Here is a 26,738-nt window from a genome sequence, read left to right as displayed (position 1 = left end):
TCACTTTTACTTTAAGAATTTAACATTACCATGAGGGAGCATCTGCTATATTTATATTTTTTAATATTTTTTTGCCTTCATTCCTCACCCTAACCCAAGGTGGACCCACCCCCAACAAGCAAACTCACCTAAAATTAAAAAAAAAAAAAAAAAACCGGTTTTCTAAACGCTCTTCCGAAATCGTACGGAAGCATACGGGAAGCGTACACTTCGCCCTCCGAAGCGCCATGCTTCGTACTGCCGAAGCATCGTACGAAGCGTGCTTAGGAGATTCGGAAGCGCGCTTCCAAGCCACGCTTCGGAAAATTCCAGGAAGCGGCAAAATCAGGCGGAAGCGTGCTTCCGCCGAAGCTTCCTAGACGCTTCCGCACGGGACGCGCTTCCAGGCTTGGAACCGGGGAGGGCGCTTCGTGCAACATTGGTCCACAAGACTAAAAATTGTCTATGGGACCACCCATCTCCCTAGTTTTCACCTTTTGCAATTCAATCCTTTTCTTATTCAAATTGATGATGAGTTGGCCCAACCTTCTAACAGTCCCCTAATTGAAAAGACAATGCCAAGATGCTAACATACTTCCATAATTGTCCCTAATGTCTTTGAAACCATCACATTCCAAAATGAAATGTTTTTTTCTGATTCCACTATCCCACACGTGCAAGATGTACACACCCGGTCTTCCCAAGCTTCCTTAGGTCTTTTCCATTGTCTTGTTTCACACCGAAGTTGATGCGAGTTAGTTCTTAATTGAGCAATAAGAACCTTTACCCTCCACGGAATGCCAATTAAGAACCTTTGCCCTCCACGAAATGCTAGCTCCAATATACTCTTTTTTCTAGATATCACAAGTGGGGTTGAATTCCTCAATATAGTACTTCTTTCTACCCAACTCTTCCCCCCATATACGTTTACGGAACTTCTCCATAACAAAATTCTTTAGCTCCTTCCTATTTGTGGGATAAACACTGATGTAGATATTCCATTTTTGCATCCATGTGTAGTTTTGTCTCATCCATATTTTCTTTCTTTCACTCATGCCTTCATTGAAGATAACATTAGGTCATCTACCTACACCCAATTCTTTTTATATATCTTATGAGACGCACCATAGCAATTGCTTCGATGGGAGTTTCTCCTATTTCACTCAACATTATCTCATAAGGAACCGAACTTTTTGTTTTGAACTAGCTCATGATCAAGCGTTTTTGGATTTTCTCAATTTGTTTCCATTTTGAGACGGGGGTGCTGCTAGCCCACAATTCACACTCATATAGCATCACTGGACAAACTAGGAGTCCAAAAGGCACTTCAATTGTTTTCCATCCCATAACTCTACCTCTCTGCATCTATTTTGAAGAGCATATAATGCTTTCCACCCTCCTAAAATTCTCTTCTTTCTGCAGTCCTCCCAATTAAGCTTGTTGTTGAAATCTGTTGAAATTAGTGACAAAATTGATTCCTTGATTTGTGCCTTAATTCAAGGAGTCAAAGTCGAGTTCCTCATTGTGCATGGTCGAGTTCCTAAAATTTAGGAGTTTTATTGGAAATACTGAGAGGGCGAGTGAATCACTATTTCTTTTCAATTGTTACTTTTACCAGTTAGATCACTTATATTTAGAACACAAAACGAACAATAAGAATAAATGTTTTTATTAATTTATTCTTTACAATAAATCCAGTACAATATATGTAGGGCTCCAACCCTAGATGAATACAGCGATCTTCAATTCCCCAGGCTCCAACCTGTATTTTGCCGAACACCGACTTGGACTTCCCAAGGCTCCAACCTTGTCACTTTGAGGCACCAACCTCTAGGGCTCCAACCATATCTCTGGTACAGGCACCAACCTAGTCGCTAAGGACTCCTATCCTCTAGGGCTCCAACTCTATCTTCCAAGGCACCAACCTTGACTCTTTGAGGCTCCAACCCTATCTTCCAAGGCGCCAACCTTGTCTCTTTGAGGCTCCAATCCTATCTTCCAAGGCACCAACCTTGTGTCTTTGAGGCTCCAACCCTTAGCTTTACTTCATCAAGATATATTTGGTTATACTTCACGGCTCCCAATGTCTTCTTCAACAAACCCTATCAATCTTCAACTACACCTTCACTTAGCCTCCACGTCACATCATCAATGACAACCTTGTTCTTCACATGAAGGTGTCACCACTGCTCTTCATGTTACCCAAACAAAACTTCTTCAAAGTCACCTCATGATGGCTTCAATGCATCATGGCCTTCAATCATCTCCACCAATCTTCAATATGTTGCTTCACAAACTTCTCAAACTCTACCCTATTCTGTTCTCAAGAGAAAACTTCAACAAGCTCTATTTGTCCAATCCCAATAAATCAACACTTCAACCACGACAACTATGACAGCTTCAACCACGGCAACTATGGCAGCTTCGACCACGGCAACTATGGCAGCTTCGACCACTGAAACTACGGCATCTTTAACCACAGAAACTACGACAGCTTCGACCACGGAAACTACGACAGCTTCAACCACAGCAACTATGGCAGCTTCGACCATGGCAACTATGGCAGCTTCAACCACAGCAACTACGACAACTTCGACCACGACAAATACGGCAGCTTCAACCAAGATTTTATGCCCAAACAGAATTATCCTTTTTTTCGTCCTAAACAATAGTCTCCTTGTTCTCCTCGGCCTTTTGTCTTCTCCTGTACTTTGTATCTCTGAATTCTTGCCCGAATTGCTGATCAAAATGAAGTGTTTAGACATCTATTTATAGAGATTTCGTTTATAACTGAAGGGACACGTCTATTTGAAGTGAGGCCAACTTGTATGACTGAGTGTAGGTCGACTCACTGCTAGGAATAATTTCCTTAACTTAAAAATTCAATATCTCACAAACTATTGGGAGTTTCAGGGCAAATAAAGGCTCGTTAGAAAGAGGAAAAAATCCTCTTTAAGATGATCTAGGATCCATTTTGAAAGGATGCCTCCAAGGTGTCCAAAATATTTTTTCTTTGTGACTGTCCTTAAATTTTATGCATAAAAAGTTTGGGACAACATGAGGAATGTTTGGAACAACATGGCTTCTTCATTGTTATCAATGTCATCATAGGATCATAGAGTCATTATGTAGGAGTGCAACATCCATGTAGCATGACGCAAAAACAATGTCATCATATACTAGTGCAGTCATAGTGCAACATCATTAGGAGAACTCCAAAATAATCTTCCAACCATCAAATGATCTCCAACCATGTTATCAAGACCTCATCAAGTGCCATCATCAATTGTGGTCATTTATCAAGAATATGACATCATCAAATGTAGTCCTCCATATGTCATCAAGGGCTTCTAAATACTTGGCACTTCTTAAGACTTCTTCATTAGTGACTTGACATATTAATTGATGACATTCTTATGAAACAAGAGTTATGACATCATCATTTGGAACCAGGCATCTCAACAATATTTTCCATCTCGGCTAGTGCCATATTGACATCAATGACAACCTAGATTAACAATCTCCCCCTTTGTCATTGATGGCAATATTCTTGCCCTTTCAACATTCTCTCCCCCTTTGACATCAATGGCAAACGGGGTGCCCAAGTACTCCCCCTATCAAGCTGCTTCTTTTCTTTACGAATAGTAGTTCTTCATAGGTATGTTACTCCCCCTGTCATGGTGCTCTTCTTTCTGGCAATGTGGTCCATGATAGATGTGCTTAAATTCCTTCATGTGATGAACCAACTCCCCCTGTCTGCACAACCTCCTCTAGCTCATGAAAGATTACCTGTTTAGTGATCAAGTGGAAGAGATCTTCAATAGTAGTTCATGGATGAATAAGGGATCATGTTCTTCAATAGAAATGCTCCTGAGAGACGATCTATCAAAGGATGATTGTCCATGTGGCTCATCAAGGATTTCATAGGGCCCATTCACAGATAGCTTCTGCAAGAATGCTTAATCATCATAAGCTCCCCCTAACTGTATGCATGGTCTTCCTTTTGGCAAAGTCTCCCCATCAAATACTTGGAATATCAAGGATGACTTCATCAAGTCAACAACATGTGTTGCTGGCTAAAGTGTTCAAGGGACTTCCGAATTCAATTTGCTTCCTTCTCCATACTTGTATAACTTTCTTCTCTGGCATGGTTCTTCATTTTGTAGGGGCCCAAGTCAGGTTACAATCACGTGACATATGTCCAATGTTATGACACTTGAAGCACTCTATGTTGTTCGTGAATAAGAATTCATGACTTCTTCTTGCAAAATTGATTCTCGAAGATTGAAGGGGACCATTATATGCCTTAGAATCTTTTGCCATGTGTCCAAAGTTTGTACAAGCATAACAATAACCAAGAAATATACTTTGGTACCTTGGAGAAGAAGGTTTCCATGATGTAATTCTGAAGACTTTTTTCCATGGGATCCTTTGATGATAACCATTGATTCTTGCATCCTTGACACCACCTGCATGTCTTCCTGGAGGAGGGTATCTTCCATAGTTGTCTTAACTCTTCTCCTTGCCTTTGCTAGAACTGGGAGCATCAACATTTCTTCCAGGCTTCCTCACATCCTTGTTGTTTGAAGCATTAGGGTTTGCATCATTCTTGCTTGAGGATTCACTTGCATAGCCAAGACTTGATTTATTGAGGGGAGACCTTTGATGACTTAGGATGTCATCTAGGGTTTGAGAACTTTTCAAGTTCTTATTCAGCAAGTCAACTTCCTTTTTAAGAAAGACAATTTCTTCCTTCATTTTCTTGCATTCTTCATCCTTCTTTGATAGAATGATCTCCATTTCTTCCTTCATCTTGGTTGCTTCACACAATTGGGCCTTAAGAGAAGTGATTCTGATTTTAACTTGGTGATGTCATCATCCTTTTCTTCTAGTTGGCATATCATGGTGTTTCTCTCCTTTTCTGCTTCATCAACTTGTCCTTCTATGAATGTCAAAGCTTCCATCACCTTCTCAGCTCCTTGTGCTTGTTTCCTTGCTTCTTCTAGTTGAGATCTAAGGGAGGATACCTCTTCCTTGTATTGACCAATCACTCTTCAAACTCTTGTGCCTTTGTTCAAGGTGCCTTGACAAGGTATCTTCCCGTTTCTTTGCCTTATCCAATTGATTTGACATAGATATGAATTCTTCATGATGCTTTCTTTTTTTTTTATGAAATTCTTCCTTAATCTTGGCAAGATCCTCATCTCTTTCTTGTACTTGAAGCTTGACAAGGTCAACTTCCTTCCTTGTCTTGTCCTGGTCAACAACTTGCACTTTCTTCTTAAGTTCCTCATTTTCCTTTTTCAAATTGTTAATCTCTTCTACGGCAGCCATAAGTTTAGTGAGGAGATTTTCTTCACAATCTTTTTCATTTTCTTCATCTCCCGGATCTTCTTTAGCCTTGATGTTATCACTCTTATCTTCAGCTTCCTTGATGGGCTCTGGATTTCCTTCTTGTTTTCCATAATTTTGTTCACTAGAGATCATTTTCAATGCTCCTTTTCAGTGAAGATCATGAAGTTTATCCCATATGCCTTTAGCTGACGAACATTTTTTAGAATTGGCCTTCATAGAATCAGGGAGCCCATTCAAGATTTCTTTCATTGCTCTTGTATTATGTTCCTTGGATTCTCCATCCATCATGCTATCAACAATCACCGATTTCCAGATTTCAGTGCCTTGAGTCTTTAAGAAATTCCTCATTCTTGCTTCCCATATATCAAAGTTTCCATTGAACAATGGAGCCTTCACAAATTGATTGACTTCAATTTCAGTGGTTGAGGGAGACACATTTTTAGGAGGATTGGAGACTTTCTTCCTTGGCATCGCCATTTGTGTTCTAATGGTCAACCTTTAAGCTATTAGGCTTTGAATGAAGGTATTGGCTCTGATACCAATTGTTGGAAATACTGAGAGGGGGGTGAATCAGTATTTCTTTTCAATTATTACTTTTACCAGTTAGATCACTTATATTTAGAACACAAAATGAACAATAAGAATAAATGCTTTTATTAATTTCTTCTTTACAATAAATCAAGTACAATATATGTAGGGCTCCAACCCTAGATGAAGACACTGATCTTCAATTCCCCAGGCTCCAACCTGTATTCTGCCAAGCACCGACTTGGACTTCCCAAGGCTCCAACCTTGTCACTTTGAGGCACCAACCTCTAGGGCTCCAACCCTATCTCTGGTACAGGCACCAACCTGGTCTCTTGAGGACTCCTATCCTCTAGGGCTCCAACCCTATCTTCCAAGGCACCAACCTTGTCTCTTTGAGGCTCCAACCCTATCTTCCAAGGCACCAACCTTGTGTCTTTGAGGCTCCAACCCTTAGCTTTACTTCATCAAGATATGTTTGGTTATACTTCACGGCTCCCAATGTCTTCTTCAACAAACCCTATCAATCTTCAACTACGCCTTCACTTAGTCTCCACGTCACATCATCAATGACAACCTTGTTCTTCACATGAAGGTGTCACCATTGCTCTTCATGTTACCCAAACAAAACTTCTTCAAGGTCACCTCATGATGGCTTCAATGCATCATGGTCTTCAATGATCTCCACAAATCTTCAATATGCTGCTTCACAAAGTTCTCAAACTCTGCCCTATTATGTTCTCAAGAGAAGACTTCAACAAGCTCTATTTGTCCAATCCCAATAAATCAACACTTCGACCACGACAACTATGACAACTTCAACCACGACAGCTTCAACCACGGCAACTACGACAGCTTCGACCACGGCAACTACGGCAGCTTCGACCACGACAAATACGGCAGCTTCAACCAAGATTTTATGCCCAAACAGAATTATCCTTTTTTTCGTCCTAAACAATAGTCTCCTTGTTCTCCTCGGCCTTTTGTCTTCTCCTGTACTTCGTATCTCTGAATTCTTGCCCGAATTGCTGATCAAAATGAAGTGTTTAGACGTCTATTTATAGAGATTTCGTTTATAACTGAAGGGACACATCTATTTGAAGTGAGGCCGACTTGTATGACTGAGTGTAGGTCGGCTCACTGCTAGGAATAATTTCCTTAACTTAAAAATTCAATATCTCACAAACTATTGGGAGTTTCAGGGCAAATAAAGGCTCGTTAGAAAGAGGAAAAAATCCTCTTTAAGATGATCTAGGATCCATTTTGAAAGGATGCCTCCAAGGTGTCCAAAATAATTTTTCTTTGTGACTGTCCTTAAATTTTATGCATAAAAAGTTTGGGACAGCATGAGGAATGTTTGGAACAACGTGGCTTCTTCATTGTTATCAATGTCATCATAGGATCATAGAGTCATTATGTAGGAGTGCAACATCCATGTAGCATGACGCAAGAACAATGTCATCATATACTAGTGCAGTCATAGTGCAACATCATTAGGAGAACTCCAAAATAATCTTCCAACCATGTTATCAAGACCTCATCAAGTGCCATCATCAATTGTGGTCATTTATCAAGAATATGACATCATCAAATGTAGTCCTCCATATGTCATCAAGGGCTTCTAAATACTTGGCACTTCTTAAGACTTCTTCATTAGTGACTTGACATATTAATTGATGACATTCTTATGAAACAAGAGTTATGACATCATCATTTGGAACCAAGCATCTCAACAATATTTGCCATCTCGGTTAGTGCCATATTGACATCAATGACAACTTAGATTAACAAGTTCCTCTAAAAATTAGGAGTGCATGAGGCAATTAATTAATGTGTTGAAGTTGAAGATCAAGTTTTGATCTTCTAGTGTGAGTTAAATTGGGAAAGCTTCAATGGAGTTGGCCTCCCAAATTTTAGGAGGATTCAGTTAACTAGTTCTATTGACTTTTGTTAACTAGAAAAGCTCCAGTTCAATTCATTAATTAGAAATTCAATAATTTTAACCATTCGATCTGCCTCTAAAAGGAGGAACGAAGGCACGAGTTTAATCATTGTTTTGGTGAGCACGAGTTGGTGAGACCAAATAATAGGAAGCACAAGGTTGTGCGTGGAGCTTGTGAGAGAAGGTGAACAAGCCTAGGAAAGGCTTGTTGGAATTAGACAAGGACAAATTCCTTGGTTAAGGAGACAAAAATCGAAATTCTTGCATAGGTTTCAAGCTTAGGTTAAGCAGGGAAGACAAGTGTGTCTTTCAGATTGAAACAATTGTATTGTAAGAGATCTAATGCTCAATTTTCTTCAATAAATTCTCAATAATCAAGCAGAGGGTTTTCCCAGTTGGGTTCCCTAGAAAAACAGTGTTTTATTGTGTGACTGTGCTTTTATTTTTGTTCCTAATTCTGCTGCAAATCGAGTAGAGAAATTTTGTTTGCAAGAAATAGTGTTTTTCAAATTGTTCTTATCAGCAGATCAGAATTTCATGGATTTTCTACAAAATCAATCCTGAGGTACTTGTACTTATTTACTTCTTCAAGAATGTTGTCTTCAAAGAAGAACATATGTTGGCTCTGCTTCCTTTAATTAGAGAAAATCATTATTTTGGTCTTGCTAGTATTGACTTGCATCCCCGCTGCTTTATAAAACTGCTCAAGGGCATATAAGTGCATCTGCAATCCATGGGACGATTCAGCAATCAATACGAGGTCATCAGCATATAAAAGAAGCTTTATCACAAACTCCCCCAACCAAACACCATCTCCACCTTGCAGATTTAGCCATTCTTCCAGTTTATCAATATATAAACCAAAAAGAGTAGGGGATAATGGACAGTGTTGCTTGACTCCAATGTCACTTCTAAAGCTTTCTGAAATGCCTATTGAAGTTCTAATTTTGACTTTCACTTCTTCATAGAGCCTATGGACAACAGCTCTATTATGCAAAGGAATTTCAAGTTCTTCCATTCTACGCCACAACTTATCTCTAGGAACTGTCAAATGCCTTTTTGAAGTCAACAAAGCAGCAAAATACTTCTTCTTTGTCTCCCCAAACATTTTCAATAATGTGTCTCAGTGTGATACCATGATCCACTGTAGAATGCTTTCGCCTAAAATCCACTTGCCATTTTGCCCTCTTTTCTTTTACTTATGCCGACTTACTGATTCTATTTTCTACCATGTTGCTGAAAAGATTTGCAAACATAGGATTGATCATAATGGTTCTATAGTTGGAAGGATTATTAATGTCTCCACTTTTAAAAAGGGGTATTGCTAGGCTAATTTTCCAGTCTCTTGGGAATCCTTGTTGAATGATGTTGTTGAATATTTCCTCTGATTCTTTCTCATAATTAAATAAACTTAGATCGCTAAAATTCATTTCCTTTCATACTCGTGACCATTCAATGGTATTTATATCTTCGTGAGTAGTTGTATCAAACATCACATTCATATTTATCAATTATTTTTTATCCCTATGGATTTTTATATGCTATCCTATTGATATTGGATATTTTTAATTATCAAACATTATTGTTTGTGACACTCAACCTTGAGACAAAGCTTGTGAAGGCCGATCTTCTAATAAAATCACCTTTTGTTTGGTTTGTTCGTCTCTCAATGATTTCTAGTGTAATAAAATTGTATATTATAAATTGTCCCTTAATGAATCTTGTTTGTTCACACCTTACAATCCTTGCATTCATGGATTTAATCTTGTTAGCAAGCATTATAGCTAAAACCTTGTAGGAGACATTATGCAGAATGATCCATCTAAACGCCCCACCCTTGCAGTTTCTCTCCCTTTATACCTCTAATCAAACCTACATTCAAATGCTCACTTACATGATTTGTTACCAACGCTTCTTCGCCTACCATTAGTGGAACATCACCAATTACTAAACTTTTTATATAACTCAGATGGGAACTGATCCATGTTGTGACTTGTCCTCAAACATGTCTTGTATTGCTTTGATCGAGACATCCTTGTCCAAGGGTTGCATAGATAGACTTGCTCACATCATAGGACATTAGAAAGCAAATGTCTAATGGCTTCGTTTGTCTCTTTCAGCTTCACATCACACACCCTAAAGGTCAATACCCTTTGGGATTTTTCATGATACATTCTTTTATTTTTTCCTCGTCTTTTGTTTGAAATCTATAATAATCTTCAAACATCAAAATTCTTTGAAAGACATTTTCTCGTTTTAGGTACTAAAGTACAAATTGTGTGGATCCTTTTCCTTGTCCCAATTTATCTTGGCTTGACTTCTAGCTCCTTTGGGTTTTTGGCTCTTTAGTCTTCATAAACTAGAAGAAACCACCCTAGATCTCCAAGCATGTGTTCTTTTCCCAACATAAAAAAGATCAAGCTAATCTCTAAGATTACAATATTTGGCTTCTTTGTCTAAGCCATCATCCTCCCCTAGCCTAAAAGAATCTATTTTTGCACAATAGTCTCATACAAAAAGACCAACATGATGATGTACCATCCTATGAATGAAAGATAAAATTCCAAATTCTCAACACGGCATGAATTCATTGTTTTTGGTCTAAATTGAAACATTTAACTTGTTTGGTGGATGCGCAATGCTTCCCCTAAGAACATGGTAGTAGAAAATTTGAAACTGTAGAATACAAATTAAAAATACAATTCTTTCAGCCCTTTCAAAATTGGCCTAAAGAGCATATTTCATTCTAGGAATGTTACTTTATTTCCTATTAATTCCATTTAACATAGTTTTAGCATGGAACACATGTTATATCACTTCAAAGAATGTGACGTCCATACATGTAACTAGACTGCTAACCTCTTTTTCAATCCAAGCATCTGCTGATGCATCTGTTGCAAATATGATGTCAACACTGCCAGAAATATTTCCTCATGAGAAATATAAATTGAAATTGTCAAGCATCTAGAAATCTCTACATGCATTGCGGCTTGAAACAAGGTCAAGAAAGAAATAACAGAAAACAAACAATGAACCAACCAAGGTCAATGATAAAAAAGAAATGAACTTTATACAAGAACCTATGGCAATCAAAAAGTCACATGAGAATAACCATTAAAAAACGATGCATGATGCACTACACATAACTCGCTTACAGAATATCTTGGTTGTTTCCAATTATACTGACATCATAAAGTTTGTGGCATGCCAACAATAACTTTCTTTAATACCCATTGTTAATTGAGTTAGTATTTTCCAAGTATACAACTTAAAATAAATAAATCTCTAATGAAGATAATTCTATCAGAAATATATACATACATGACAGCAGAATTACACAAGGAGAAAGAAGAGAGATTCAATACATTATACAATGTATGAAAACCACCCCATATACGAGTCTCAAGCTGAGAGTTGCAGCTTAAAAAAGGTACATATGTAACCATAAATTGGCATGTGACTAATTAAACATTACGTCACTTTATTAAACCAGTATAGACCCATCTTAAGCGTGGATCTAGCATGCGCCTAGAGGGATCAATCTCTTTAGGTGAAAACTGTTGGAAGAAATTATCATTGATGTCAAAGGGTGAAAGGGCCAGCACTTGTTTGATAATATACGTGCACAAGACGGTGAATTTGGATATAAGACCACTCCAAATTGGTAGCCTTCATCATACCATTTCGTTTGATAGGTGGTACACCTTATGGGTCCTCTTGGTTGGAAAGATATTCAAGTTCGAAGTTTGGTGCCCCAAATTGATGGGTGTAGCATCAGCTCTTGCCCCACAAATTCATGTCCCTAATAATTCATTGCTGCCACTAAAAGGAGGTCAAATTTGTGATTTGAATTAGCCCAAGTCCAAGTGTGCTAGTCAGCCTTGAAAGGAGCTTCTATGAAAGACAAAATTAATTTTTTAGAGAGTCTAATCCTCCTGCTCCAAGTCAGCTCTAGAATAGACGTGTCTTTTAGAATGAAATTTTTCATTTCTGGGTCAGGTCAGCCCCAAAATAGGGCTCACTCTAAACACTATATATAGCCCAGCCGTGGAGCATAAAAACACATCAATTCGTGGCATCTGTTGAGCAAGGAAAGGCCTCAGAAATCATTGGTGCAGACCAAGGGAAATAAGGAGAAGAGCTGTGATATGAAGGGAAGTGATCAAAGATAAAAGAGTAAATGTTCTCTGATCTTTAGAAATAGACTGAGATTTCTGCTGAGATATTTCTTTTGAATTCTGGACATACAATTCGCTTGATTTCTGAGGAAGATGTAGATCCAAACCTGAGGCTCTCCTGTGGCAAATTTCGGTCTGCCTGAGACAGACTGTGGCCTGCTCAGAGGCTTCCTTCAAAGACTGATTTCGGCCTGCCTGAGGCCTATTGCGGCCCTATTCCTGAGGCACATTTCAGAGGTCCTGTTGTCGCGCGGATTGACACGACAACGCTCAGACCGGGGGTTGTCACTCTGATCCCCGATCCCTCCGTTTAAGCCTATCTCCCGCGGCTAAGGGGGGTAGACCCTGCAAGATGATGAAGACCAACTGTCGACCAGTTGGTTGGGAGACACGAGACACGATTAAGATAAGCACTAAAATGATTTGATTAGTTAGCAGACCAGTGCCTTGAGAGATTGTTATTAAAATGATAACTTTTTAAATGATATAGAAAAATAAACCGTGAACAGCAATCATCTATCATCAGCTAAATCATAATGCTCTTAAAACGACCAAAACGATATCCAGTAACTGAAAATTTTAAAAGATGAATGCTTTAAACCACCACGAGTCATAAACCATTAACCAGATATCAAGTTCGCATCTCGGCTTGAAAACCTAGATCTCAGCATGAAAGATGATAGATCCCGAAATGACTGGATCTGACGAAGAGAATTTTCCACAATTTTTTATACTTTTTTCGAAATTTTTTATTTTTATTTTTCAATATTAGAAAAATGAAAATTAAAAAAAATCTAAAAATTTAAAATTTAAAATCTAAAATAAAACTAAATCTAAAATCTTTTTATTGTTATTTCTTTTTTATTTTAAAACCAAACTAAAAAAAAATAAAATAAAAAAAATCTAATTAAAATCTAACATTTACAAAATCAACCCAAATATAAATATTTTTAAGATTTTTTATTTTTTATGAATCTATACTTAATAAAATGAAATTAAAATCTAAAAATACGTGACTATACAAAACTTCTAAAAAAAATTAAAATCTATTTACAAAACTATGGTAACCCCTTTTCATTTTTTTTTTTTATATGAGTTAATATTAAATAAAATCCCAAAACCTTTTTATAATACAATTAAAATCTAACCAAAATAACAAAAAAAAAAAAAAAAATCGAAACTAAAACCCTAAACTAAAATGTAACCACGCAAACAAATCGAAAGAAAACAAAAGGAGCAAAACTACATATCTAGAATTAACGTAACCGGGCTCAGGTCTAGAAACGAATGCGGAAATCATAAAACCTTCGACCAGGGAAACAACGGATGGCGGCGGAACCGGGTCAAAGACTGAATGCGTGAACAGAAATGCGAATCGTTCTGGAACTTACCTGAGCGTTTGCTGGCTGGACAGAGACGCAGATCAAAAAAACGGATTTCTTGAAATCGATTTTGAGCTTTAACGCAGACGTGATAAAATTTTACCTTCGTGAATGCGGTCTGGAGCTCCCACTCTGATCGAAGTTGATTATGCATCACCCTCCCGCAGGCTCACAAAGATTTTTGCTACAGTTTCAATGTTTTACGCACAAAACGCCAATGATCCACAGGCCATCACAGTCTCAGTTTCCAAGCGGCAATGGATTTAACACCAAACTCCTGAGACAAATCCGCAGGTATGCGGCTTCTGGCACCAGACGGAGGCAATGAGGGAAACACGTTGTCATTCAGGGATTCACACCAAGTCATAATATTTGCAGCCACTTTTAAACCAGAATATGATTCGCGTGAAGTTTAATCTCTGCGGTGATTGATTTCTATCTGCGGATCAGACACCCTCGACGGCGATGCATTTAACCGCAAGTAGAAAACGACATTCGATGCCTCTTTTTGGAGAGCCGCCCAAGAGAAAATTTTTACCCAGCCAACAACTGATTATCTCCTTAAGGCTTCGAAACTTCGTATGCACGCGGTCAGACAAGCGATAGATAGAATCTGAGACTGCAAATCGAAATTATAATGATGCTGTGCCGATGGACAGCGTATTTGAATCGATTTCTTTTGAGGATGCCAACTGTTTTAGACCGGTGAGCTGCCTGCACAGACTTTCGATGTATCAGTTTTCGACAAATAAAAAGCTCAAAAAAATTTCAGTTTCATTTCGCTCCAGAAAAACTGAGAAATTTATCAAAACCCTAAAAAAAAATTCGAAACCCTAGAACAGCTAATTTGATGTACAGATTTGGCCCCTTAACAGCCAGATTTAACAATAAGAACAGGAAAATTTTAAAGAAAAGTAATTTCAGATTGTCACTGTGAGAAAAACTTCAAACATTTTCTCATGCAGATCAGAAAAGTAAAACCGAATGATAGACCCAGGATCAAATCCAACTGGGCTCAACAAAAAACGCTTGTGGGAGTTGGCTGGTTCAGCCGAGAACTTCCCCTAATGCCCACCAAATCTTCTTCAACAAGGGTTTTTCTGCACACCTCGAAAACAACCATCAGTAAAGAGGGCAAGAATGCTGCTAGATCTCAGGAAGTAATGGAGATACCTGCCATTACTTCAGAAACCCTAACAGCACCCAAACCCCAGCAAGTGAGCAAGATACCTGTACTCACAATACTCTTAAAAAAAAAGCTACTATTAACAGCTAAAAATAACATATGCAGAAAATTAAAACAATCTCACAGCATTTCAAGAGAGTAACACCAGCAAGATATAGACCCCAAAGTCTTCTTTATTAACCAAAAACAGATTTACAAGAGAGCTTCTTCAGCCTTAGACTCACAGATCGAATGAATCTGAAATGACCAGCTAAGACCCTATATAAAGGAAATGATCCCAACGGCTAGTTCGAATGATCCATGTAGAAATGATCTCGACCGTTGATGAAGATCAAGACATCTCTTGATCTCATCCGTCGATTTATTCAATTAATTTTTTATTATTATTTTTAAAATTTTTAAAATTTCTTATTATTTATTATATTTTTTAAATTTTTAAATTTTTAAATTTTTTTTTTTTTTATTTATTATTTTATTTTATTTTTTAAATGGATCATCAAACTAAGCCTTTGGAAACATTACCTAGGACCTAGGACTTAGGACTCACGAGGGGATTTAAAACATTTTCAACCCTCAAGACACATTTCATGATGACTTTTTACAATTTACATCTCAAGGGGACAAACCCACTTAACACAGACCCTCATCAATCACCCAGTTCTGCGACACAGCTATAATCTAGCAGATTAACACACTAGGATTCTCCTAAAGTTCTAATGACAAAATGCATCCCGGCTTTGGGGTCAGGTTTGAAGGAAAACTCTGCCGATCCATGGATCGGTGAGACGAAAAACCTTCCGGGACATAGATTATCATAGAAGGTTAGGTCCACCTAGGCAATTTTACATACATGACTCATATCTGCTAAGATTATTTAAAATCAATACATGCAGACTGGGTTTACAATTAAAATGATGAAACTGCTGATGACTGCAGGATGGCACGGACACGTCGATCAAGTGCTGCCCCTTTCTGCCAAGAAAAGAGGGTGTACTGCATGGGAAGTTGACCAGTAGTGGTCAACATCTGGCTCTACTTGGGGACACGTTGCTGCTCTGTAGGAATGTGAGAATCCAGAATCTGCATCCATGCAACACACAACAAAATATAAGTAGCGTCCGTCCAAAATCATCATATACATTAAGCACAGGAAAGATAAAAGCTCTTCATTTATTAACTAACTAATAACATGAAAAGTAAATCTAATCCTAAAAACAGAAATGAAATGCTGAAAAGACAAGGAGTAGGGTTAGAAATACGATACAAAGGATGCCCTACGGCATCAGATGTGTTCAATATAGTGCATACTGAGCATTTGCCTGCTTTCAGGCAAATCTGTCGGCTGCTTGTCGGATGTGCCATGTCCCATTTTGCATATGGTAGGACTCTTTCCTATCCGAAAATCAAGCTGCTTGCGGCCGTCTGATGCATCAAATCTTCGTCTAATCTTCTTTCTCTTACGTTTTTTCTTTCTGGTAGGCTGAATCACTGATGATCTGGTACTTTCTGTTTCAAAGCTATCAGATGAAGTATGTAAGATATGCGTGCTATGTCTTTCTTCATCTTGCATCTGATCTTTATCATTCTTAAGTTTGTCCGGATCACCCTCAATCAACCATCTTTCAATCGAACTAATAACCTCCTCATAATAAGATGGATCTTCTTGTAACAAATGAGAAGGCTCCTGGTTTCTCTTATCATCTGACCATTGTTGAATCTTTTGAACTTGTATTCTAATGGCATCGATCTGACTAGAGCATTCATCCCTTTGTAGCACTGATTTGTCTGGCATGGTGTTCTTGCATATCTTTTATTACTTTAACATTCTCTTCCTTTACGTCCATCAAGCAATGCTGCATGAAATTTATTTCTTCTTTATGATTCGCTTGCATGTCAGCCAACTGATTATTATGATTGAACGTCATGATAGTCATTTCCTCATCCATAGTTAATAACTTGTTTTGCATAGAATTATTTTCTCTATCATGATCAGCTTTCATAGTCACCATATTTTCCTCTAATCCTGAGATCTTACTTCGCATGTCTCCAATTTCTGTTTCATACTTAGTTTTTATGGCCTCAATTTCTTTAGCATGATGATTTTGCGTGACCTCAATCTCCCAAATACGTTTCTCCAGGTGAGTGCACAAAGTTTTCACATCATTGACATAATTAGTTTGGTTGATTTCCATATTTCTCACTAGCATCATTAGATCTCGTATAATTTGCTTTTGTTCTTCCTTTTCATCGTCATTTGTCCCTGATTTTTCACATTCATGAACTTGATCTGCAGTATTTTCGGTGGATGACACATTTTGACATGAAGAATCGTCCTGGGATCTTTCAGCTGGACCTCCTATCAAATTACTTACATTCTGTTGCACAATTTTGGAGGAAGAAGGCAAGCTGTTTGGATAACCATATCTGTCTTCAAAAGCATTGATAATATCAACCAAAGAAGTGAAAGATTCCTTAGGAAAACTGTTAAACCAATTCAAAGCATCATCTTCTAAAGAAAGGACAAATAGACGCATTTTGATATCGTCATGATTAAACTGAGGGGCTCTGCAATATATGATCATGATGCGAATAAACAAGTCAATATGCCTTTTAGCAGCGATTGGATCACCATCTGAAAAAATAGGTAATTCACGAAGGGCCTCCTCCGGAAAATCATGGAGACGGTGAGTAAAACAACATGGTTTACATGAATAATCCATGATGAATAATAAGGGATGAGATGGATGATAGAACTAGATCTATCCTCAAGAAAATCGAAAGATGAAAGAAGTGGAGTCGCCACTTGAACAATAAATCTGATTCTAAGATCCAGAAAGCAATCAACAAAAAGATATGCGGCAGGCTTCTTGTCTGAGAAAAAATAAAAAAAATGGAGTCGCCACCCAAACAAGAAACAAACCGCAAAGATGCTACTGATACGTGATGAAAAGATGCCAAAATATTGAATTTGCCAGCTCAAACTGAGAGATGAGAAAGGTGAATGAAAAGTCGTTGAAACGCCGAGAAAACAATTTCCCCGGCAACGGCGCCAAAAAATGTTGTCGCGCGGATTGACACGACAACGCTCAGACCGGGGGCTGTCACTCTGATCCCCGATCCCTCCGTTTAAGCCTATCTCCCGCGGCTAAGGGGGGTAGACCCTGCGAGATGATGAAGACCAACTGTCGACCAGTTGGTTGGGAGACACGAGACACGATTAAGATAAGCACTAAAATGATTTGATTAGTTAGCAGACCAGTGCCTTGAGAGATTGTTATTAAAATGATTACTTGTTAAATGATATAGAAAAATAAACCGTGAACAGCAATCATCTATCATCAGCTAAATCATAATGCTCTTAAAACGACCAAAACGATATCCAGCAACTGAAAATTTTAAAAGATGAATGCTTTAAACCACCACGAGTCATAAACCATTAACCAGATATCAAGTTCGCATCTCGGCTTGAAAACCTAGATCTCAGCATGAAAGATGATAGATCCCGAAATGACTGGATCTGACGAAGAGAATTTTCCACAATTTTTTATACTTTTTTCGAAATTTTTTATTTTTATTTTTCAATATTAGAAAAATGAAAATTAAAAAAAATCTAAAAATTTAAAATCTAAAATAAAACTAAATCTAAAATCTTTTTATTGTTATTTCTTTTTTATTTTAAAACCAAACTAAAAAAAATAAAATTAAAAAAATCTAATTAAAATCTAACATTTACAAAATCAACCCAAATATAAATATTTTTAAGATTTTTTATTTTTTATGAATCTATACTTAATAAAATGAAATTAAAATCTAAAAATACGTGACTATACAAAACTTCTAAAAAAAAATAATATCTATTTACAAAACTATGGTAACCCCTTTTCATTTTTTTTTTTTTTATATGAGTTAATATTAAATAAAATCCCAAAACCTTTTTATAATACAATTAAAATCTAACCAAAATAACAAAAAAAAAAAAAATCGAAACTAAAACCCTAAACTAAAATGTAACCACGCAAACAAATCGAAAGAAAACAAAAGGAGCAAAACTACATATCCAGAATTAACGTAACCGGGCTCAGGTCTAGAAACGAATGCGGAAATCATAAAACCTTCGACCAGGGAAACAACGGATGGCGGCGGAACCGGGTCAAAGACTGAATGCGTGAACAGAAATGCGAATCGTTCTGGAACTTACCTGAGCGTTTGCTGGCTGGACAGAGACGCAGATCAAAAAAACGGATTTCTTGAAATCGATTTTGAGCTTTAACGCAGACGTGATAAAATTTTACCTTCGTGAATGCGGTCTGGAGCTCCCACTCTGATCGAAGTTGATTGTGCATCACCTTCCCGCAGGCTCACAAAGATTTCGGCTACAGCTTCAATGTTTTACGCACAAAACGCCAATGATCCACAGGCCATCACAGTCTCAGTTTCCAGGCGGCAATGAATTTAACACCAAACTCCTGAGACAAACCCGCAGGTATGCGGTTCCTGGCACCAGACGGAGGCAATGAGGGAAACACGTCGTCTTTCAGGGATTCACACCAAGTCGTAATATTTGCAGCCACTTTTAAACCAGAATATGATTCGCGTGAAGTTTAATCTCTACGGTGATTGATTTCTATCTGCGGATCAGACACCCTCGACGGCGATGCATTTAACCGCAAGTAGAAAACGACATTCGATGCCTCTTTTTGGAGAGCCGCCCAAGAGAAAATTTTTACCCAGCCAACAACTGATTATTTCCTTAAGGCTTCGAAACTTCGTATGCACGCGGTCAGACAAGCGATAGATAGAATCTGAGACTGCAAATCGAAATTATAATGATGCTGTGCCGATGGACAGCGTATTTGAATCGATTTCTTTTAAGGATGCCAACTGTTTTAGACCGGTGAGCTGCCTGCACAGACTTTCGATGTATCAGTTTTCGACAAATAAAAAGCTCAAAAAAATTTCAGTTTCATTTCGCTCCAGAAAAACTGAGAAATTTTTCAAAACCCTAAAAAAAAATTCGAAACCCTAGAACAGCTAATTTGATGTACAGATTTGGCCCCTTAACAGCCAGATTTAACAATAAGAACAGGAAAATTTTAAAGAAAAGTAATTTCAGATTGTCACTGTGAGAAAAACTTCAGAAATTTTCTCATGCAGATGATAGACCCAGGATCAAATCCAACTGGGCTCAACAAAAAACGCTTGTGGGAGTTGGCTGGTTCAGCCGAGAACTTCCCCTAACGCCCACCAAATCTTCTTCAACAAGGGTTTTTCTGCACACCTCGAAAACAACCATCAGTAAAGAGGGCAAGAATGTTGCTAGATCTCAGGAAGTAATGGAGATACCTGCCATTACTTCAGAAACCCTAACAGCACCCAAACCCCAGCAAGTGAGCAAGATACCTGTACTCACAATACTCTTAAAAAAAAAACTACTATTAACAGCTGAAAATAACATATGCAGAAAATTAAAACAATCTCACAACATTTCAAGAGAGTAACACCAGCAAGATATAGACCCCAAAGTCTTCTTTATTAACCAAAAACAGATTTACAAGAGAGCTTCTTCAGCCTTAGACTCACAGATCGAATGAATCTGAAATGACCAACTAAGACCCTATATAAAGGAAATGATCCCAACGGCTAGTTCGAATGATCCATGTAGAAATGATCTCGACCGTTGATCTTGATCTCATCCGTCGATTTATTCAATTAATTTTTTATTATTATTTTTAAAATTTTTAAAATTTCTTATTATTTATTATATTTTTTAAATTTTTAAATTTTAAATTTTTTTTTTTTTTTTTATTATTTTATTTTATTTTTTAAATGGATCATCGAACTAAGCCTTTGGAAACATTACCTAGGACCTAGGACTTAGGACTCACGAGGGGATTTAAAACATTTTCAACCCTCAAGACACATTTCATGATGACTTTTTACAATTTACATCTCAAGGGGACAAACCCACTTAACACAGACCCTCATCAATCACCCAGTTCTGCGACACAGCTATAATCTAGCAGATTAACACACTAGGATTCTCCTAAAGTTCTAATGACAAAATGCATCCCGGCTTTGGGGTCAGGTTTGAAGGAAAACTCTGCCGATCCATGGATCGGTGAGACGAAAAACCTTCCGGGACATAGATTATCATAGAAGGTTAGGTCCACCTAGGCAATTTTACATACATGACTCATATCTGCTAAGATTATTTACAATCAATACATGCAGACTGGGTTTACAATTAAAATGATGAAACTGCTGATGACTGCAGGATGGCACGGACACGTCGATCAAGTGCTGCCCCTTTCTGCCAAGAAAAGAGGGTGTACTGCATGGGAAGTTGACCAATAGTGGTCAACAGGTCCTAAGGCCAATCCAAATCTGTGACAAATCCAAAATCCTGAGGCATATTTCTGGATGACTGAGGCTAAGGCTAAGGCAATTTCAAGGACATTGATGCCAATTTCGAAGAAGCTTGGAGCAGGTGCCTATCTTGTACAAGTTCTAGAGCAGATTTGGATACTTGTATTGTAGAAGTTTTGAACCAGAAGCTTTGAAGCAGCCCTTGATGACGTTTGGGAGCAAACTTTGTTAAAGTTTATGACCAGACATTGAAAAAGTTGTGAGGCAGAATTAAAGGGCAAAGTAAGGGCACCTGTAGTATTGATGATCTGAGGTATGAATTTTGTTGTTGAACTGCATATTATTGAAGATAACTACAGATTGCATATTCAAAGTAAGAGTTTATGCAATATGCAAGTTGGACATGACAAAGGAGCATCTCTGAAGTTGTACATGGCTTAGAAGAAATAACAGTGTTTCAAAGTTATTGTAATTGGGTAATTATCAGTCTAGAGGATGCCCTGGATTTTAAACATGGAATCAGAGGTGTGGTGAAAGAGCAGCCTTTGTTCAAGCCTCCTTTGTTTAGAGGAAAGCCTCTTATGTCAAATCAATCACTAGTGATCAGGCCAAGTTTTTATCTCCTCAAGAGCTTTATAAGTCTCTGTTAAAATTGGCAACTAGGGCCAAACTCCACCTTGGATAGCTCATATGATGGAGATGTTATTTTTATTGGATTCCTCTTTCGGAGAGGTGCAAGATTGCTTTAAAGACTATCTCATTCTGACAAGTAGAATTGGAATTATGAATTTATTTCTTCTATGGACAAATTGACAAGGTGGGCTAGAAGTCTAATGTAGGCTCATGAAGCCCAACAGACGTGTCTCTTCACCCTCAACATTGTGTATAAATAGAAGTGTTGACACCTAATCATCAGGATTGGGTGAATAACTGAAATTGATGTAAATAAATAATAGAGAATATGAATAGTCACCGGGAGATTAAATGAACAGTCTCTTCCTCATGTATATAATAAACACCATCCTAAATGAAATCAACGAATTGTTTTGAGGAGTTACTGCCTCGTCTAACATGGTATCAGAGCTAGCGCCATTTTTGGCTTCCCTCTGCTTTGTAACTCCCTATTCTGGCTATGTTCTGCCTTGCATACAAAGCGCTGCTCCTCTGCTCTTCTCTGACAATCTTTTATTCATATTCACCTGCATATAATACGCTGCTCTGCCCTAACATATAATCTTGATTCATATAATCCACTGCTCTGACATATAATCTTGATTCATATAATCCGCTACCCTGACATATAATATTGATTCATAAAATTTGCTGCTCAAGGTGCAAGATGGCGAGTTGATCGTGGGTGGAAGCGAAGAGAGCGTTCCGGCCACTGTAAATCCAAGAAGAAGAGAACTCGAAGGGTGGTTGGCGAAGGGTTGTCTTCGTTGTTCTGGGAGACTAGCGAGCAAGACTAGTAAGCCTGGATTTCATTTCGTTTCTAATTGAAAGAAGGGTGCAAGCGTAAAGGTGATACGCTGGAATGATATGCTGGCGTGTTACTGTTTTGAATGGTCTTGTATTTCGTTGAGTTCGGTCGTGGTTACATTTTTGAATGGTTTACACCACACCTCTCTGCTGCATTGACTGTGGGCTCTTAACCTTGTGGTTATGGGTTCGAGCCCCACTATGGGCGCCATGGGATCGCAGTGGCACTACAATGATATCAAGCGATATATATATGGGCGGTATGTAACATAAAACGCAGCATGGAGTGGTATCGCAGTGACACTACAATGATATCAAGCGATATATATATATGGGCAGTATGTAACATAAAACGCAGCATGTAATACGACCAACCAAACTGGGATTAGGATATGGATGCGGAGTATGGGATAAACCCCACGGTAACCACAGTCAACGCAGCAGAGAGGTGTGGTGTAAACCATTCAAAAACGTAACCACGACCGAACTCAATGAAATACAAGCCCATTCAAAACAGTAACACACCTTCCACCACCTCTCCACACCTAATAATTGTTGGTTATACGTTGAATCTCACTGGTTATACATTGAATCATGCGCCGTATCGCACACCTTCGCTTCTGGTTTCCTAATACCTGCTCCACTTAATACACTTCCGCTCCCATTTTTTAATACCTGCTCCACTTAATACACTTTTGCTCCCATTTATTACATTAAGCATTGTCGATTGAATGTTATTGGCAATACTCCATGCTACGTTTTTTTAGTATAACTGTGGTATAATCTAGCATATCATAGTCCTCTACCACTGGTTCGTATAATATAATAGTGCCATCTCCTCCCCTCGTCACAATATTAAACATTCAGCACATTTTTGCCAGCAGAATTTTTATTTATTTATTTATTTTTATTTTATTTTATTTTTATTTTTTTTTATTTTATTTTTTTTTATTTTTATTTACAGTATGCATTCAATCATATCTATTGTGGGAATAGTTCTCACTGGCAAGGAGAACTATCCTGAGTGGTCCCGGATGATAAAACACATGCTCATTTTCAATGAGTTGTGGAAAGGAGTGTGTATTGGAGACGGAGACAAACAACCAGAATAGCTTACCTCATACAAAGAGCTCGCCATTTGGGAAAATAAGAACAGCAAAGCCTATGCATTAATTGCAGCATCTATAAGTGAAGAGGTGAGTTGCCATATTTCGCCATTTTCAACTGCTTTCGGAGCCTTACAAAAGCTGAAAGAAATCTATGACTCACATTCTGCACTTGAAGTTGTTCAACTCATGATTAAACTCTTCACCCTTGAATTGCAAAATAATAATCCTCTTGCTCTTGCATCCGAAGTAAAATCTATAATGCATGATATCAAAGCCACTAAGGTTGAATTGGATATTCCTCTTATCGTTTTTCTCAAGGCACTTTATCCTACTTACTCCAATTATCTTGAGTCATTGCAAGCAAATGGAAATCTCAAAGATATTACCTTTGACTCTCTTGTGAAAAAATTTGCTGAAAGAGGGAAAGCTTTTGGAAAGAAAACAACCCCTGAATCTTCTGAAGAGGCTATGTGCCTTGCTCATAAAGAAAAGAATTCTGCTCAAGATCCTTCCAGAGGAAGAGGTGGTCGAAGAGGAAGAGGAAGATATTTCAGAGGCAAGGGGGGCAGACAATCTCAAGGAGAAAAGTCAGATTTGCACTACATACGCTGCAAAAGAAATGGATCACATGATGCCTCTACATGCAAGTTAACTTGGGACAAAATTGAGCAGCAAAGAAATCAACCCAAAGGTAAAACTAATGATACAGACAAAGGTAAAGCACCTGAATCCGCTCATTATGTTGTGGCACACTGTAATATCAGAGTAAATGAAGATTTATTTAATGCTTCACTTGCTTCTTGGAAAAATGATTGGTTGCTTGATTCAGGAGCAACTTGCCACATGACTCATAGAAAAGATTTTTTTGAACAATTTATTGACAATGTTGATGGAGTAGTATACTTTGCAGACCAATAAAAAATCAAGCCATCAGGGCTTGGCACAATCAGGCTTAAATTGCCTAGTCTTCCATACTTCCTTCTGCATCATGTTCTATATCTCCCACAACTAAAGAGAAACTTGTTGTCCTTGGTCCACATCCACCAGCAAGGTCACTCCATTCATATGTTTGATGGCAAGCTTCAGGTGAGAAAAGCATCTGACCACTCACTTGTCACGAGGGGAATAGAAGAAGAAAGGCTTCTCAAGCTGCAAGGTACCTTTGCTTGTGCACAACATTTCTCATACAATTCTCATTATGAAGAAGGTACACTTACATCAAGTTTATTATGGCATGCTAGATTTGGACATTTGAACTATGACAGCCTCCGCTTGTTGAAGAAAAATGGTGTTGCTGATTTGACTACAATTCCTAAGAAATTTAAGCAATGTGATGCTTGCATTCTAGGAAAGCATAGCAAACAGTCTTTTCATGATTCACATTCAAGAGCACATAGAAAACTTGAACTCATTCATTCAGATTTATGTGGTCCATTACTTGTTCCTTCTGCAAATGAAAATAAATATATGATGACATTTATTGATGACTACACCAGAATGTGTTGGGTTTATTTATTGAAGAACAAATCTGATGCTTTTCAAACATTCAAGAACTTTCATAAATGGATTGAAAATGATGCACAATCTCATATTGGGTCTATTCGCACTGATAATGGAAAAGAATACACATCAAATGAATTTGAAAACTATCTTCGCCAACATGGGATCAAACATCAAACAACTGTGCCTTATAATCCCCAACAGAATGGTGTAGCTGAAAGAATGAATAGGACAATCTTAAATATGGTACGCTCCATGCTCTTCTTCAAAAATGTAAAAATAATGTTTTGGGTTGATGTTGTTCTATGTGCTGCATATATAAAGAATAGATGTCCATCTAATGCTATCAGAAACAAGACTCCCTATGAAATGTGGTATGGGCACATTCCTTCAATAAAGCATCTCAGGGTCTTTGGTTCCACCTGTTATGCCTTGATACCAAAGGTACATAGAAATAAACTTGGTGCAAGAAGTCGTAAGTGTATCTTCCTGGGGTATTCAAACACCTCCAAAGCATACCGTCTCTATGATGAAGTCAATAAAAAGTTTGTTGTATCTAGAGATGTAATCTTTCTTGAATCATCCAAAATTGACAATGTTGTTGAGCAGCAACTTGATCACTTGGATAGATTCACAAATGCAAAATCATTTCAAGAATTTGATAATCAGATTCCACATCTTGAAGGGGGGATTCCTATACTAGAACAACATGTGGAATCTTCTTCTGAAGCACTCTCTCCCCCGCATGAAACTCCAACAACGGATGATGCTTTAAGTGATGTGATTGATAGAATTGGGAGACTCAATCTTGATTCAATCCCGACTCAATCGACGGAGCAGCCTGGACCATCTGAGAAAGGTCCTCCAAAGTGGCTGACAAAGACACTTGAAAGTGTTCATCCTGATGAGGTTGGAAAGACAGGAATTAGAAATTCAAATCGGCAAAATAGAGGTGATGTAGATGACTCTAATTCACCTGTTGATATGGATGCTTCTTATGATTATGAATCGAATTTGTCTACAGATTTTGAACCAACTTCCTTCAAAGAAGATGCTTCTCATGATGAATGGAAAGAAGCGATGCAAAAGGAGTATGATGCCCTCATAAAGAATGGCACTTGGAAGCTGGTTGATCCTCCATTAGGAACCAAACCAATTGGCTGCAAGTGGGTCTACAAGAACAAGTATAAAGCTGATGGCTCACTTGACAAGCACAAAGCCAAGCTTGTGGCAAAAGGTTTTGCACAGAAGGAAGGGGTCAATTATGAGGAGACTTATGCCCCCACAGCAAAACGGGCTACCATCCGAACACTCTTTGCCCTAGCAGCGCAAAACGGTTGGAAAGTCCATCAAATGGATGTAAAAACTGCTTTCTTGAATCGAGATCTAAAAGAGAACGTTTTTATGTCCCAGCCTGAAGGATTTGTTGTGAAAGGACATGAACATAAAGTATGCAAACTTGTGAAATCCTTGTATGGCCTCAAACAAGCATTGCGAGCCTGGTATGAAAAACTAATTGAGCATCTTCTGAAACTCAATTTCAAACATTATGATCTTGATGATGCAACTTTATTTGTCAAGAAAGTTGGCAAAATAGTTGTATATCTTGTGGTATATGTAGATGATCTTTTGATGACAGGGAACAATGAAAGCTACATTGCATCCATAAAGAAGGAATTGGGGAAAGGTTTTGAAATGACTGATTTGGGCTATGTTCATTACTATCTTGGTATTGAA

At 38.0% G+C, this 26,738-nt stretch overlaps 1 protein-coding gene across 4 annotated transcripts in view; it reads right to left on the bottom strand.

The window, feature by feature from the left end:
• Positions 1–26,738, bottom strand: part of LOC149185300 (yacP-like NYN domain protein) — a 394,333-nt gene that overhangs the window by 226,748 nt on the left and 140,847 nt on the right. For all 4 annotated transcript variants that reach the window (XR_016257373.1, XM_089417893.1, XM_089417894.1 and 1 more), the window contains exon 7: positions 10,661–10,715. Coding sequence is in view for 3 of the 4 variants with exons in the window: in XM_089417893.1 (XP_089274019.1) it covers positions 10,661–10,715 (55 nt within the window). In the remaining variant the exon portion in view is untranslated. The remainder of the gene's footprint in view (positions 1–10,660; positions 10,716–26,738) is intronic.

The sequence above is a fragment of the Pinus tabuliformis genome, chromosome 3_2 (genome assembly GCF_031772625.1).
Source record: "Pinus tabuliformis cultivar Carrire ecotype Pingquan chromosome 3_2, CPIR1, whole genome shotgun sequence".
Taxonomy (NCBI): Eukaryota; Viridiplantae; Streptophyta; class Pinopsida; order Pinales; family Pinaceae; genus Pinus; species Pinus tabuliformis.
Note: the sequence above shows the minus strand (reverse complement) of the source record. Positions and strands in the feature narration are given on the sequence as shown.